Source organism: Varanus komodoensis, unplaced genomic scaffold (assembly GCF_004798865.1).
Source record: "Varanus komodoensis strain SLA01 unplaced genomic scaffold, ASM479886v1 scaffold1, whole genome shotgun sequence".
Lineage (NCBI taxonomy): Eukaryota > Metazoa > Chordata > Lepidosauria > Squamata > Varanidae > Varanus > Varanus komodoensis.
Genome location: NW_025335268.1, coordinates 17,734,761 through 17,748,440, shown reverse-complemented (window position 1 = coordinate 17,748,440; position 13,680 = coordinate 17,734,761). Strand labels below are relative to the sequence as shown.

Sequence of the window (13,680 nt, the reverse complement as noted above, 5' to 3'; positions counted from 1 at the left end):
GGGCTTTGTAGGTGATAACCAACACCTTGAATTGGGCCCGGACTTCAATCGGGAGCCAGTGGAGCTGACAGAGGACTGGGGTTATATGAGAACAACGCCCAGTCCCCGTCAGCAGCCTGGCAGCTCTATTTTGTACCAATTGAAGTATCCCGACCATCTTAAAGGGCAGCCCCACATACAGCGCGTTACAGAAGTCTAATCGAGAAGTGACCAATGCATATGTCACTGTTGCCAGGCAGTCGTTCTCCAGGTAGGAACGCAGCTGATGGATCAGCCGAAGCTGAAAGAAAGTGCTCCTCGCCACCACTGTCACTTGAGCTTCCAACTATAGCTCTGGGTTGAGGAGCACTCCCAAGCTGCGGACCCTGTCCTTAAGAGGGAGTGCTACCCCATTCAGGACAAGGTCAAAGTCCCCCATCCCAGAGCCCAATCCACCTACCAACAGGACCTCCGTCTTGTCTGGATTGAGCTTCAGTTTATTGGCCCTCATCCAGCCCATTACCTCGGCCAGGCACCGGTTCAGTACAGCCACTAACGGGGATCATGTGCATAGATGAGCCCATCAAAGATGGAGAAACAAACAACAGTTGTGCTCTTAGGGAGGACTCTAATTTTACTCCTTGTTCAGAATCTTTGATGGTTGAGAAAGCTTATGTTTTGTTCACCTTTGCCATCAATGCAGAATATTAGGAGCTTTTGATATTAGATGGTTTACTCATATTGTGTATATGTTGCCCCCTGTTGTAATACTTTTCCACAGCACAGTGTCATACATTCTTCTCTGCTAATTAGACAAATGTGGTTCTCCCAGCTCATCCCCAACCTCTTTGATGTGGGAATATATCCTTGATGAGTATTTGTGCTTGATGTGGTACTTGTCTTGTTGCAGTATTTGATTGCTTACATCTTGAAACCATTTCATTAAAATGTGGAGACTTAACTGGGCAGGGGAAAGTACTGATAAGGCTCAGCTTTTTGTAAGTTGATATATAAGAAGAAGGGGCTTTCTAAAAATAAAAGATGGTTTTTATTAAATTAGTATAAGGGATTTTTTTGTTTAATAAACACATTTTCTATGCCTTGTAAGGCCATTTCATTAGATGTTACCTTTCATAAAGTGATTGTATGTTCTATTCTAGGCAGTTTTTGTCATCTTTTCTATTGTATCCACATTTTATCAGCCAGGATTTAGATCCCACCCATTAACAAAATAGCTTGGTGCTGTTGTGTCCTCCTCCTTATTGTATTCTTAAGTGTAGGGGGTGGTGGGAGGAATTTAAATTACTTGGTCTCTAATACATTTTTGAAAATTTAGTTATTCTTTTCCCCACCAAATGCTTTCATTAGAGAACTTTGGACTTGACAAATTATTCCAAATGTTTCCTTGTGACCTCAGGAATCTGTTCCTTCTAAAGCGAACAGCTTTAAGTAATGTTTCAAGAATGCAAACAGTGTTACATCAGCAGACAAGATATCAAATAATGCTGTCTTTGTCACAGGACAAGATACAACTTGTTCTGTGATTAATCAAGAAGAATAGAGTTTTTCAAAGTGGAAAATTAAGTTTACTATGTTCTTAAATGAGTATTACGTGTCAGGAAACCTTCTATGCAAAGACTGGTGTGACAACTGCAGTGCACCTACACATGTCTTGACTTTATTTACATTTTTCAGGCCACCCTGTGCACATGAAAAAATAAGTACAGAGTGGTTCCAATGTGATTCTCCTTGCCACCACTTTATGTTCCCCCACTGTTCCTATGGAACATATGCCACTGCTGCTCTGGGCATGTTGCACTTTGGCCCAGCTATTGACTTACAGTTGGGGCACTGCTGTGCCTTATTCTTGCACAGATCCCAGACCCAATCTCCCTACGCATGCTCTCATGGGAAGCCGGTTTCTGAATATAATTGACCAGTACTTAATATGAGTTCAGCTTTTATGGTAGAAACATATGTCTAAAGCTGATTCAAGTAGCTAGACCATTTGGTACCAAAATGACCTATTGATAGGGTAGTGGACAAGCATACCTGGATTTTTTTTAAATATTATATTAGAGTACAAATTTTTCACTTCCAACTTGTACAAACAGCTTGCTTTTATTGCATCATATTAATAGGTGTGTTCATTAAGGGCAGCTGTTACTTTGCCACAGAGCCAGACCTACAGGATAGAGAGGCAGATGCTTCAGGTGAAAGTTCATGGGGTACAGGAGGCCAGGACTGTGTGTGTCATCCAACCTGCCCTGCATCCCTGATGCTATTTTGCTGTCCTTAGGTATGCTGCATGTTGCCCTCCCATTGCCAGTGTTGACGTACAGTTGAACCACCTGTCTGTTAAACTTCCAGTCTGTTCAGATTTTTTTCCTGGAGTGAGAGTGGAACCGTCTTGTCCTTCACTTCAAGCAGCAAAATGTCTTGGGAAGCCCTGCCTTGAAGTTAAATCACTCCGTCTTCTAAATAAGTCTGACATAGTTAGATTTTTCTGTCCCTGGCACTCACCAGGATAACATTTTCAAGGGTGGATTGAAACCAATGGATTGTATATAATGGGTTGTATGCTGCGTTAATCTCATTTAGGTCCCATTCATTTCAATGGATCTATTCCGGATAGGCCTATCATTGTATGCAGTAGCCCATTGTTTATGCTTGTTGTGGTCATTGGGCTAAGGAGGGAGTCACAGTGCTTTTAATCTTCTGAGTAAGCTAATTCACAACGGCTTCCGAATATTCAGGAACTTGCTGCAGTCATCTGGTTCTGCTGATGCAAAAATGAAGGTTAGGAGAACAGGGGCTCTTTGCTTGTAGAACATGCAATGCAGATCTTGCTTTCTGAAGAGGATTGGCACTAAAGAACTATGTTGACCTCAGATGTTCAGCAGAGCTTTAAAAGATTGTGGCCCTTTATTTAGTTATTTTAGTCTATGTTTGAAGGGGGATCCTATTCATTTAAATGGATCAGAGAACTGCTTAAAGAAACCTTGAAGTATTGTATTTAATGACTGTGGGGTGAATGGACAACTGTTCCATTTTACACATGGGAACTTAGGCTTAACTAAGGCCATTCCTTGAATTTTCCACTGAGGTGGTATTTAACTGTAGGAAATATATTCAGTACACTCTTCACAGATGACTGAATATTCTCTGCCTGTTCCTATAATTGATTAGCTAATCTAATCAGATTGCAGATTAACTTTCAGCAATAGTAATTTGTGGAAGCGTCTTCATGAAGAAGAACATTATGTGGTAAATATATTTAAAGTTGCACACCCAACTAAAATATTCCATTTGGATCTACTGAGGTGCTGTGTGTTTGGAGAGACAGACACATGGTTAGTGTGTTCCTTTTAACAATGTATGCAACTAAATTTTAGTCTTGTTGTCAGCATTGGTGATATCTAGTGTATGTTCTTTCAGTTTTGAAAGTCACCTTGCTATCTTTAGACAGAAATATTTAAAAGCCTAAATTATGATGGTGTAGCAAGTTCCTAGGCCAGGAATCCAAGCTAATATGATTGCAAATCGGTTCTGGGAGCCCAAGAGCACTTAATCCTACACTTGTTTAAACACTTGTATTTTCTGCTGCATGGCAAACTTTGCTTATGAAATTGAGCCCAACCAAGGTATACACAAACCCTTGAGAAAGTTTAAGTAGCTCTTTGGATCCTTGTAGTGGTATCAGAAGTTAAGATTAAACTTCCATGTTTCTTCTGCCTATTCCTTTTTCCAGTTTGTATTCATAGGAAGATAGAAATTGTCTTAGTCAGACCATTGCTCAATATTGCTCATTGTCTAGTGTATTGTCTAGCATGCTGACCAGATGCTGCTCTCCACAGTTTTCAGATAAGTCATTCCCAGCCCTACTTGGACACAGTGAATATCCAGTTTCAGACATTTGCATGCAGATTCCTGATCCTGAGGAGAAGAGGGAGTATTAAAGCTCTGTTACACAGGCAATCTTCCCCTTACATTAATTCTGAATATAATCCATACATCTGAGAGACACTAAATCAAATATACTGTCTTCATCTGATATTCTAAGTAGTTAAGTAAAACCTCCACTGATATGTGGCTTTCCTTGAAAACAACTCATAAACTGCAGCTTGAGCAGAATGCAACACCAAGACTAATCACCAGGACTAGTAAGTCTGAACATAGAAAACCAATTCTGGCCTGCTTGCATTGGCTGCCTGTATGCGTCCAAGTCAAATTCAATGTGTTAGTCTTAACCCATATGGCCCTATACTGAAACCCAGTGCAGCATGGTGGTTAGAGTATCAGACTGGGACTTGACATCTGGATTCTAGTCCCCATTCAGTCCTGAAGTGGACTGGGTAACTGTGGGCCAGTTACATACTCTCAGCCTAATAGGTTGTTGCTATGAGGATGCAAATATTGAGTGGATTTACTAGGACATAAATGATATATATTGACACAATCAGACAAGAGGAATTTCCAGTTGAGAAAGTGGATGAAATAAGTATAGGCTACTGAAACACCTGTCAGTCTGGCCTTGCAGCACAGCTTGTCAAGGATGAACACGAATACCCCTAGGATGTTTCAGTTTTTCTTCATTGGGGAAAAAAATCAGCTTGAATGTGTACTGAAGTTCAGTTTTATCTTTAGCAGCATTCTTTAGATGTAGCTATGTGAAGATTTTGCATATGGGCAAAGGCTCCCTAAGTGCATACATTTGTAGGGCAAAACAAGGTGGGATTTTCAACATTTCATTTGCAAGAGAAGAAGACTGGTATAGAGTTGAGAGGTTTGCATTAAAAAGATTGAAACATGGAAATTAAAGTAGATAAGTATCTTCTATTGGATGAAACTCTTACACACCAAATGCTCTTCTATACGTCTAAACGTAATTTTATTCAATGATTTGTTGGCTATATAATCCTTTGCTTCTGTTTTTTTCTTTTTGTAACACAAAATTAACATTCCTGTGCTGACCATGGAGGCCAGGAATTCTTCAGCTTTGGCTATCATATTGTGAAAGTGATGGTTCATTATTTCATATCCTTTCTGGCACTGACATTTCAACTGCCATCCTATATTTGTTTCCCTTGGATAGTGTCCAGTTGGATTTGGTCTCTAGCTGGTGTGTTTCAGACTGCCGCCTTAAACTAGTTCATTTAATACATTTATGCTGTGATAATTTTGTTTCATTCTAAGCAGATTCATAAATACTGTTAAGGAAAGTTTTATTTTTTTCTTTGTATATATAATGTGTTTTATATTTTCAGGCTCTTGCAGACCAGTTTGAAGATAAGAAAACATCAGTTTGTGAACGTATGAAACTATTTTACAGTTCCCAAGTTCCTCCAAAGTGGGCAATACAGGTACAAAATAACTAGCACACAACTTTTTATATAGAATTTAGAATGCCTTTGACCAAGATCAAACTTGAGATGTTATAGTGGAGAAATTAATATTTTTGTTGACATGAAGGCTATTTTTTCAATGCTGAAATGCTGCCTCACTTCCATTTTCTCCTACCGTATTAATATATTGTTATGCCCAGCTAAAGCAGAATTATGTATAGAATAAAAATACTTTAGTATGTTTTTGCTGTAATATATATTAAAAGAGTGACAATCCAGGAATCATTCTCAATTGTCCATTAACAATACTAGCTAGTAGTGTCACTTAAAATCACAAACTTAAGAGATTTAAAATCTAGGTTAATAGTCAAGAGACTGTAACCAAGAGACATCTTTGAACTTTGGACTTCATTTTCCAGTATGCATGTCTTTCTCTGTCACTTTTGAAGCCATTTTTCCCCACGGCATTTTTCCTTTAGGATTTTTTATCATTTAAAATCCTTTCAAAAATTATCCCAGTTCAAAAACAGTATGTTCTTCATTTCTGGTTGTCTAGGGCCCCCCCTTTTTTTCCAAGCCAAACCAATTTATGAGCACTAGTAAAGAGGTACACTGGTGATTTATCATTGACAGCAGTTGCAATATTATATTAAGTAGCACATCCTTCTCATAGATTTCTCTCTTACTTAACCTAGAAACACTTACATATAAATCATACAAATGATTTGTTATAGTCAAGGATCGTGCCTCCTCAGTCCTGACTTGCCTTAGAATGTAAGCTTACCTGAGGCCAAGAAATGCCTATTTTCTGTCTCCCTGTAGCTTCCGAGAAGCTCCTGTAAAAGGAAACAGAAGGAGACCAGGAACTCCCATTTGGGGCTACTTGGCAGTATTCCAGATTTCTTATTCATTCTTTTCTCCCTGGTCCCTATCATTTTAGTCTGCCTGTTTCCTGCTTGTTTGCCCTTGTCATTTCCCTGATCATGGTTAAGTCCAAGATCAGCTATGTTGTTTCTAAGTGCAGTGGTGAATGGCTCACTTGCTAGGAACTACTATGTTGGGATAACTCCAAGCACTCAGTGCTCAATGTTAATTCAAATTGTGTGGGCCATAAACAGAGACGGACAGATAAAACTTTCGTATTGTACTTACAGTGTAAATCTGAAAATTTAGGCAAATACTTTTACTAGTTACAATTTATTATTTATAAATACACCAAATTCATTGGTTTATAAATACTTAGAAGTAATTATTTCACTAGAAAATATACCAGTTGAACTCAGGTACAGGTTTTCCTGGGCTGGCCTCTTCTTTGCTGGCTTGTTCCTTTCTTCTTTCCTCTTCTTTTAAGTTCTGGCCTAATTTGTTTCTTCTCCCAACCATTCAGGACAAGATGCTCTGACATTTTTCTAGATGGGTGTATTGTCAATCAGTTCTATTCAATATTATTACTAGTAGCTATCACTAACCTTATTCTGCATGAGTGTGGGTAAATCCCTTTTTCAGACTAACCAAGCTGGTGGCCATCACTGCGTCTTATATGAGCAGTACTTTAAATATGCTCTGTGTGAAGAAATACCTCCTTTTATCTTCTGTGAATCTCCCACCACTCCACTTCATTGGATGAACTGAGGGTCTTCTTATGGTGGAGAGGGGAAATTCTCCCTATCCACTTTCTCTGTACCATAGTTAAATACTCATGACAGGAGACTCTTAAAAGCTCACATTTCATATGATCAGTTAATATGTGGCACTGTCAACGAAGCCCCAATTAATAGATGCTTCAATAAGTCTTGAAGAAATTTGAATGGGAAGAGTATTTTTCATTTAACAATTTCCATAGGTACCACAGTAGTAGTACCCAAAAACTTGTCAGTAGGATAGGCCATTAGGAGCTAGATCACTTCCAACCAAATTCAGCAGGTAGATCCATTCCAGCTACATTTGGACAATGCAGATTCTTTTGGAGCAAAGCATCCATGTGGAGACATGCAAGATAACATTCTTGTATTTAAGAGGGAATACATCATAGACCCATGTCTTCCCTTTTATCTTAGCTTGCCTGACTCAAGACCTGGCTTCCATTCTGTTTAATTTGCTTTGGTCACTGGGATAATTTCACTAGTGCAGAGGTTGGACACCCACGTCCTGGAGCATGTTGTCCAAGATTTTGTTTTAAAGGATTGCATAGGCTGACAGATGGTTTATACATGCTGTCTGACTGTTACCTCCTCCCACTTCCCCTTCCTCCAGTTGTCCTTGCTAATGGTCTCTGAGCGTAAGGCAGTACCAAAATGTCACCATGACCCAGACTCTGGAGAAGATAAATTCAGCAGTAGTCAGTAACAATCTCAAGCATGGAATTTATTGCTGGTCATATCTCTGTACAGTCTGGTTTACATGGACATTTCTTTTTGCCATCCCCAGTCTGGGGGTGGTCTACAGCAGCCTTTTCCAACATGGCCTTTTTGAGATATTTTATCTCCCATTAACCCCCACCCAGCCTGGCCAGCAGTCAGGAATGCTAGTTAGAAATATTTGGAAGGCACAAAATTGACCATGGATGGTGTGGAGGGGGAAAATTGGCTAGCTCCATCTGTGAACTAGTTCCGAGTGAATTAATTTGTAAAATACCTATGCAACCTCTGCTCACTTAAATTTTGTGCTAGGTCAGTAAGTTTTATGGCTGATTTCTTTAGCTACCATACATTAGATATTTTTTAAAAACATGAAATTCCATGCCTTTCAAGGCTTGGCTTATGACATTTTAAAATATTTTCCATCTCATGTTCATATCAGCACTGTTAATTTTTTTTTTTCCTAAAGAAAACACTTGACTTGAATTTTTCAATATTTTACATTGCAGCGTCAGCTTGCAAGCTTACTGTTTGACCTTGGATGCACCAATTCAGCTCTGCAGATCTTTGAAAAGCTTGAAATGTGGGAGGATGTGGTTATCTGTTATGAAAGAGTAGGACAGCATGGAAAGGTAGAGTATATCAGCTCCATTTACTGTTGTTGTATTTATACTTTATAGCAGCATGTCCAAGAGTTTGGTGCTTTGCATATTCATTGTACGTATATGTACATAGTGTAATTCATTAAAAGCCTGCTGAAAGCAACTTCTTATTTCAGCAGAACATACCGGAAGGCGTGCTATGAGGTGAAATAGTTCCCATTGATATTCCATGACTGTATAAAATGATTCAGAACAGCTTGTGCTATCAGTTCTTTCCTTAAATTAAAAAGGCAATCACTGGTAGTGAGTGAGATGCAGGTAGCTCCTGATTACTTAAACAAGGAAGCCAAGGCAGGTGGCTCCCATAATTGTAAACATTCCAAAATGCGGAGAGACACGGGGAACCACAACAACCTTAGCAGTAGGAAGAGTGTGCTTGTGAATGACTGACAAAAATATTTTAAAAATATATGAACACATTTACGATTTTCTGGGGCTGAAAAAAAGATGAAATAAAATAGCATTGATTGTATATTCTTGAGGTTTTGTTTTTTTGGGGGGGAGGGGAATAAAATGCAGTTACAAAGGAGTTAGCAGTCAGCAAGGAGGAAACGAGAGCGGCTGCTGCAAGGAACACTGAGACACTGTAGGACTGGGAGCGAAGGAGGTGCTGGGTAAGCCTCACTGAGCCTAATTAACTGTTGGTCACACTGAGGGTTGATTCACAATCAAGCCACATTGCATGGCTTAGTGTGATGTGTGGCTGCAGCCCAGCCTTAGTGTCGCTTTCCAGCCAGCTGGTCTTTATGGCTACACGTGTAATACAGGAAATGTCTTGCAAAATCACCATGTAGTGAACCACCAAGAAGAACAAATCAAGTTTCTAGATTTCTTAGTCTTTGGATTCTTTGGATGGGAACAAAGAAATCCAGGAACAGAGCCTTAAAAATTATCATCATTACCATATGGGTGTTTAATCCTTCTCATTTGATCCCTCTAATATCCATTCATATTCATATTCTTATTTTTCTTTCGTGTGTGTGTATGAGAGAGAGACTAAAATCTTTGAACTGTAACTTGCATAAAAACTAATCAGGATGTTCTAGAAAAACAATTACTGATTGCCATCTGTAATCACATTTTTGCTTTTCAGATTCATATTTTTGTTGGTTCTGACAATCATGTCCAGTTTTCCCAGCATACTGTGTCTAGTCAGTGTTTTTAGTTTCTAGTGCTCTTGGAGAATGGGGTGATAGATGATCTGAAATATGTGAAGGACATAAAGTGGGGGAAGGATGGTGTGGAGGGATTTTGGGGAGGAGAGGAATAAGTATTATTTTGTATATTCATACATTTTCTTAAATTGTATGTTTGTGTCACAGTGCCGTGGCCATTGTTCAGGAGGCCTTTTAAATAGGCATTATACTATTAACAACAGAGTCTTGAAACATTTGATTCCACTATGATTTCCATTTTTAAGGAATATTTTTTCCTTTCATCGGCCCCTTGCTTTGTCTTTATCTATAGAAAGTGCAGGCAGTAGGGAATATAAATTTGTGTTATACATGATCTGGAACTTTTTGACTGGTCTTTCAGGCTTGGCGTGCTTATACTAAATAAATACCAGCAAATATGTGACTTGGTGCCAAAAACTGTTTTTCTCTCATTTGTGCCAAAGTGATACTGTGCCAATATGAAAATCCTATCTTGCAGAAAAGTTGAAGACAATATATTCAGTTTGCTAGAAATTCAGTAGTATTTAGAATTCACTAGCTCCAGTCAAGAGATAGGAAAATTGTGTTTGATGTGTGACTAAGGAGAGTATCAGGTTGGAACTGTTTCATAACTGATGCTTATACAGTGGTTTTGAAAATGTGTTTACCTAATTCTCTGATAGAATATGGAAAAACTGAAAAGAGGGGTTTAACTGCTATGTAAAGCACAAATGGGAGCCCTTTGTCTAGAAGCCAAAGAGCAGTTAAATTGTGCTTAGTTCAAAACATTTTTAGAATGGAGAGCTTCTGGTTTACATTCCACTGTAAAATCAAAAAGGTTATCTACCATGGTTCACAGATACATATGTGCTTCTCCTAGAGATTCTGTTTCAGCAGTCAGAGTACTATTGTGAAAATTCTTTTTGGCACCCTTGTATCACATGAGAATAAATTAATAAAGTGGGAATGATACGAAATGTTGGCTAAAATGAGTACTTAAAAAAGGATAGGGTTACAGAATTTGTTCTTTGCTTGCATTGTTTGGGTGATCAGAAATACAAAAATCTAGTAAGGCTGACACAGAGGATGCATTAATTACCAGGAGTATATATCCCTCTTAAATGGCAATTTCAAGGATTGTTTGTGGAAGGAGAAGTGCCATAAAAATATTTCCTATTGACTAATTCTTAATAATAACTCATCCATATGCAACTTAAACTCAGTTTAAGTATATCTGTTTCTGGAAGGCCCCACTATTTGCTGGGAAGCACACAGTATGTAAACAAAAAGCAACATGAAGTTCAAGGCATAATCAAAGCCACTCTGGCATAAAGTTATACAGAAGCACCGATCAGGACTGGATTACAACATCCCCCCCCACCTGGTCTCCAGCTGTGAACATCTTCCAGAGCATTGTTAATGCCATTATTACAAAATGGAAAGAATATGGCTCAACTGCAACTCTGTCAAGGAAAGGTCATCCACTGGACCTCAGTGACTAGGTAAAGTGGGCTGCCAAGAAGCTAATGATGATTCCAGGGGAGCTGGAAAGTTCCAGATAAAATGGGAGAAACCATCCAAGGAACAACTTGCACTCTGTACAGCAATATCCATTGAAAGTTTGTCCAGAATTGGTGGGACATTTTTAATTAATCTGAGTTCATAAGTTAGATGTACAGATAAGAGAGCTGTAATACTAGTGGTTGATGTGCTTCATGTTTCCCATGGTGAATTTCTTGGCTATTTCAGAAGGTATCCTGTGAGATTAATTTATATATATAAATATATATATATACCTGACTGAATATTTCCATACAGTTTTGGCTTAGCAGCCACTCCTTCCTCCCAGCAGGTGCCCAGCACATCTTCTAGGCTTAGCATGAGATTTCTTTAAACCAAAAAAGGTTACGTGGAAGAAGAGGAGAGACTATATTATACATGCACTGGCAGCAATTTCCATTTGTTTTGTCAGATTCCCTAAACTGAAAAACTCATGAGGACTGAAGAACAGATTTAAGAAACAGTTTCAAAAATTTGGTGTAGCAAATCCTGAGATTAAAAGGAAACAGAAAAATTTAAGGGTATATATATGTATGCTGTGGAGGATTAGAGGGACACCTCTGGGTTATTACCATAATAATCCAAATAATTTCACTGTCAACAGTAAAAGTATTCTGAAGCTTTGAGAACTGCTTTTCAGATAGTTATTTCACTGATTATTTTATAGAAAAGAAAGTTTAAATCTCTGAAGTTAACTTAGAATATGAATACAGAACCAAGAAGTATCAGGGTGAACAAAGCAGTTTGAATTCCAAAACCCCAGTTCCAGATAATTGGTTTCTCCAAAAAGTACACCACAACCTCCTGATATTTTTGACCACCTGATAGTTGTTTGGATTATTTAGAAGTTGTTTCACAACTGCTTTTCCTCGTAAGGGGGTATAACAACAAAGGAAATCCTTGCTGGATCAGATCAATGGTCCATTCAGTCCAACACTCCATTCAAACAGTGGCAAAACAGCTGCTTGGTCAAGCAGGATGGGTGCAAGACTTCTGCCTGCCCAAGCTCCTCAGCAGCTGGTGTATCCAGGCATGTCACCTCTGATAAAGGAGGTAGTACATAGTCAGCAAGGCTAGTAGCCACTGCTAGCCTCTTCCTCCATGAATTTGTCCAATTCCCCTTTAAACCTGTCTAGATTGGTGGCCATGAACAATTCCCATGGCAGTGAATTGCAGAAGTACTTCCTTTTATGTGTTCTAAACCTACCAGTTGGCTTCATGAGATGACCCTGGATTCTAGGAGATAAAGTGGAATATTCTTCTCCACTCTCTCCACACCATGCATAATTTTGAACACCTCTATTGCATCTACCCTTACTCACCTATTTTCAAAGCTAAACAAACCCAGGTGTCATAACCTTTCCTCACAGGGGGGTTCCTCCAACCCCTTGATCATTTTAGTTGCCCTTCTCTGCCCATTTTCTAGTTCAAGAATACCCCTCGTAAAATTCAGGCACGTGGAGGCCACACCCCATCAGGATCTCATCCACATCATCAGGCCTCAAATGTTGAAATTAAGTCAACAAAATAGGACCAGACCACACAACAGACATGGCTTCCTCACAACATCAGTAACCAAAAATGTGCTGAAGAAACAGCAAAGTCCTTTATCAGAGTAGGATTCAAATACAGGCATTTTCACCGGAGTCCAAGGTTTAGAGTCATTTAAGAGTCCACATTCAAATAAACTCAGTTAATCTAACCTGGAGCCAGAAATGCATTCTTAAATTCCAGCAATGTAATCTAAGACAGGGTCCCAGGACCCTGCAATATTTCAAGGATGGTATCTGGCGTCAGTGGCAGTGTGCCCACAAACCTCTTTTCCCAGCTGTGTTCCAGCTTTTATGCAGAGGTGGGGTGTCTAGATTGCCTCAGTTGACCACCTAGCCCTACAGAGCAACATTGCCTGGTAGACATTTTTAGGCATGACTCTTCCTCAACCAAATCTGCCTCCTGGCTTCTTATCAAAGAAAGTTCCTCAGTCTGGGGTGACTCAGGCACTTTTCCCCAGTCTAACTGTGGCCAGAAAGGAGACACTATTTTTCTTGGCCACAATCCACTGGAAAACTAGGCAGAAACAAATTGCTGACGCTCTGACAATCCACACTTGACTAGACCTTTCCAGACTTTTCCTCTAAAATAGCAGCATCAGTTCACTTAACATTTTGCCACCTTTTGGCATTGAATATCTTGTGTACATCAAGTGATGACAGTGTCCATTAAATCCATGTTAATTTCAGGACAACAAAATGTGAAAGGCCAAAGGGGGATGAATTCACTGGATACATCCACAGACTGAGAAAGTTGAAGAGGACATGTTAATTTATTCTCAAAGTGTTCAGCAAATGAGCAGCAGCAGGTTCCTAAGAACTACAGAGACTCTGAACCACTTGGAAAGGGTTCCCTGAATGATGCCAAGTAGATGAGATGGCGGCAGGGAAGCATCATTCATCCTTGTTACTAGAAGAGAGAGCTTGGCTGGGTTCACTCTTGCATCACCTCTTCCTTGCAGATGCTTGATACTTTTTCTGAATGAAAAATATGTACTCAACTACAGAGCTATCTCCCCCTGTTCCCAGTCTGGTTGGCAAACAGTTCACTAGGGATTTAGGTCAGACCAGCT

At 39.3% G+C, this 13,680-nt stretch overlaps 1 protein-coding gene across 1 annotated transcript in view; it reads left to right on the top strand.

Moving 5' to 3' along the window:
- TTC27 (tetratricopeptide repeat domain 27) overlaps positions 1-13,680 on the top strand; it is a 96,554-nt gene that overhangs the window by 55,027 nt on the left and 27,847 nt on the right. Inside the window, exons 11-12 of the mRNA XM_044452137.1 lie at positions 5,247-5,342; positions 8,191-8,313. Coding sequence (XP_044308072.1) covers positions 5,247-5,342; positions 8,191-8,313 — 219 coding nt within the window. The remainder of the gene's footprint in view (positions 1-5,246; positions 5,343-8,190; positions 8,314-13,680) is intronic.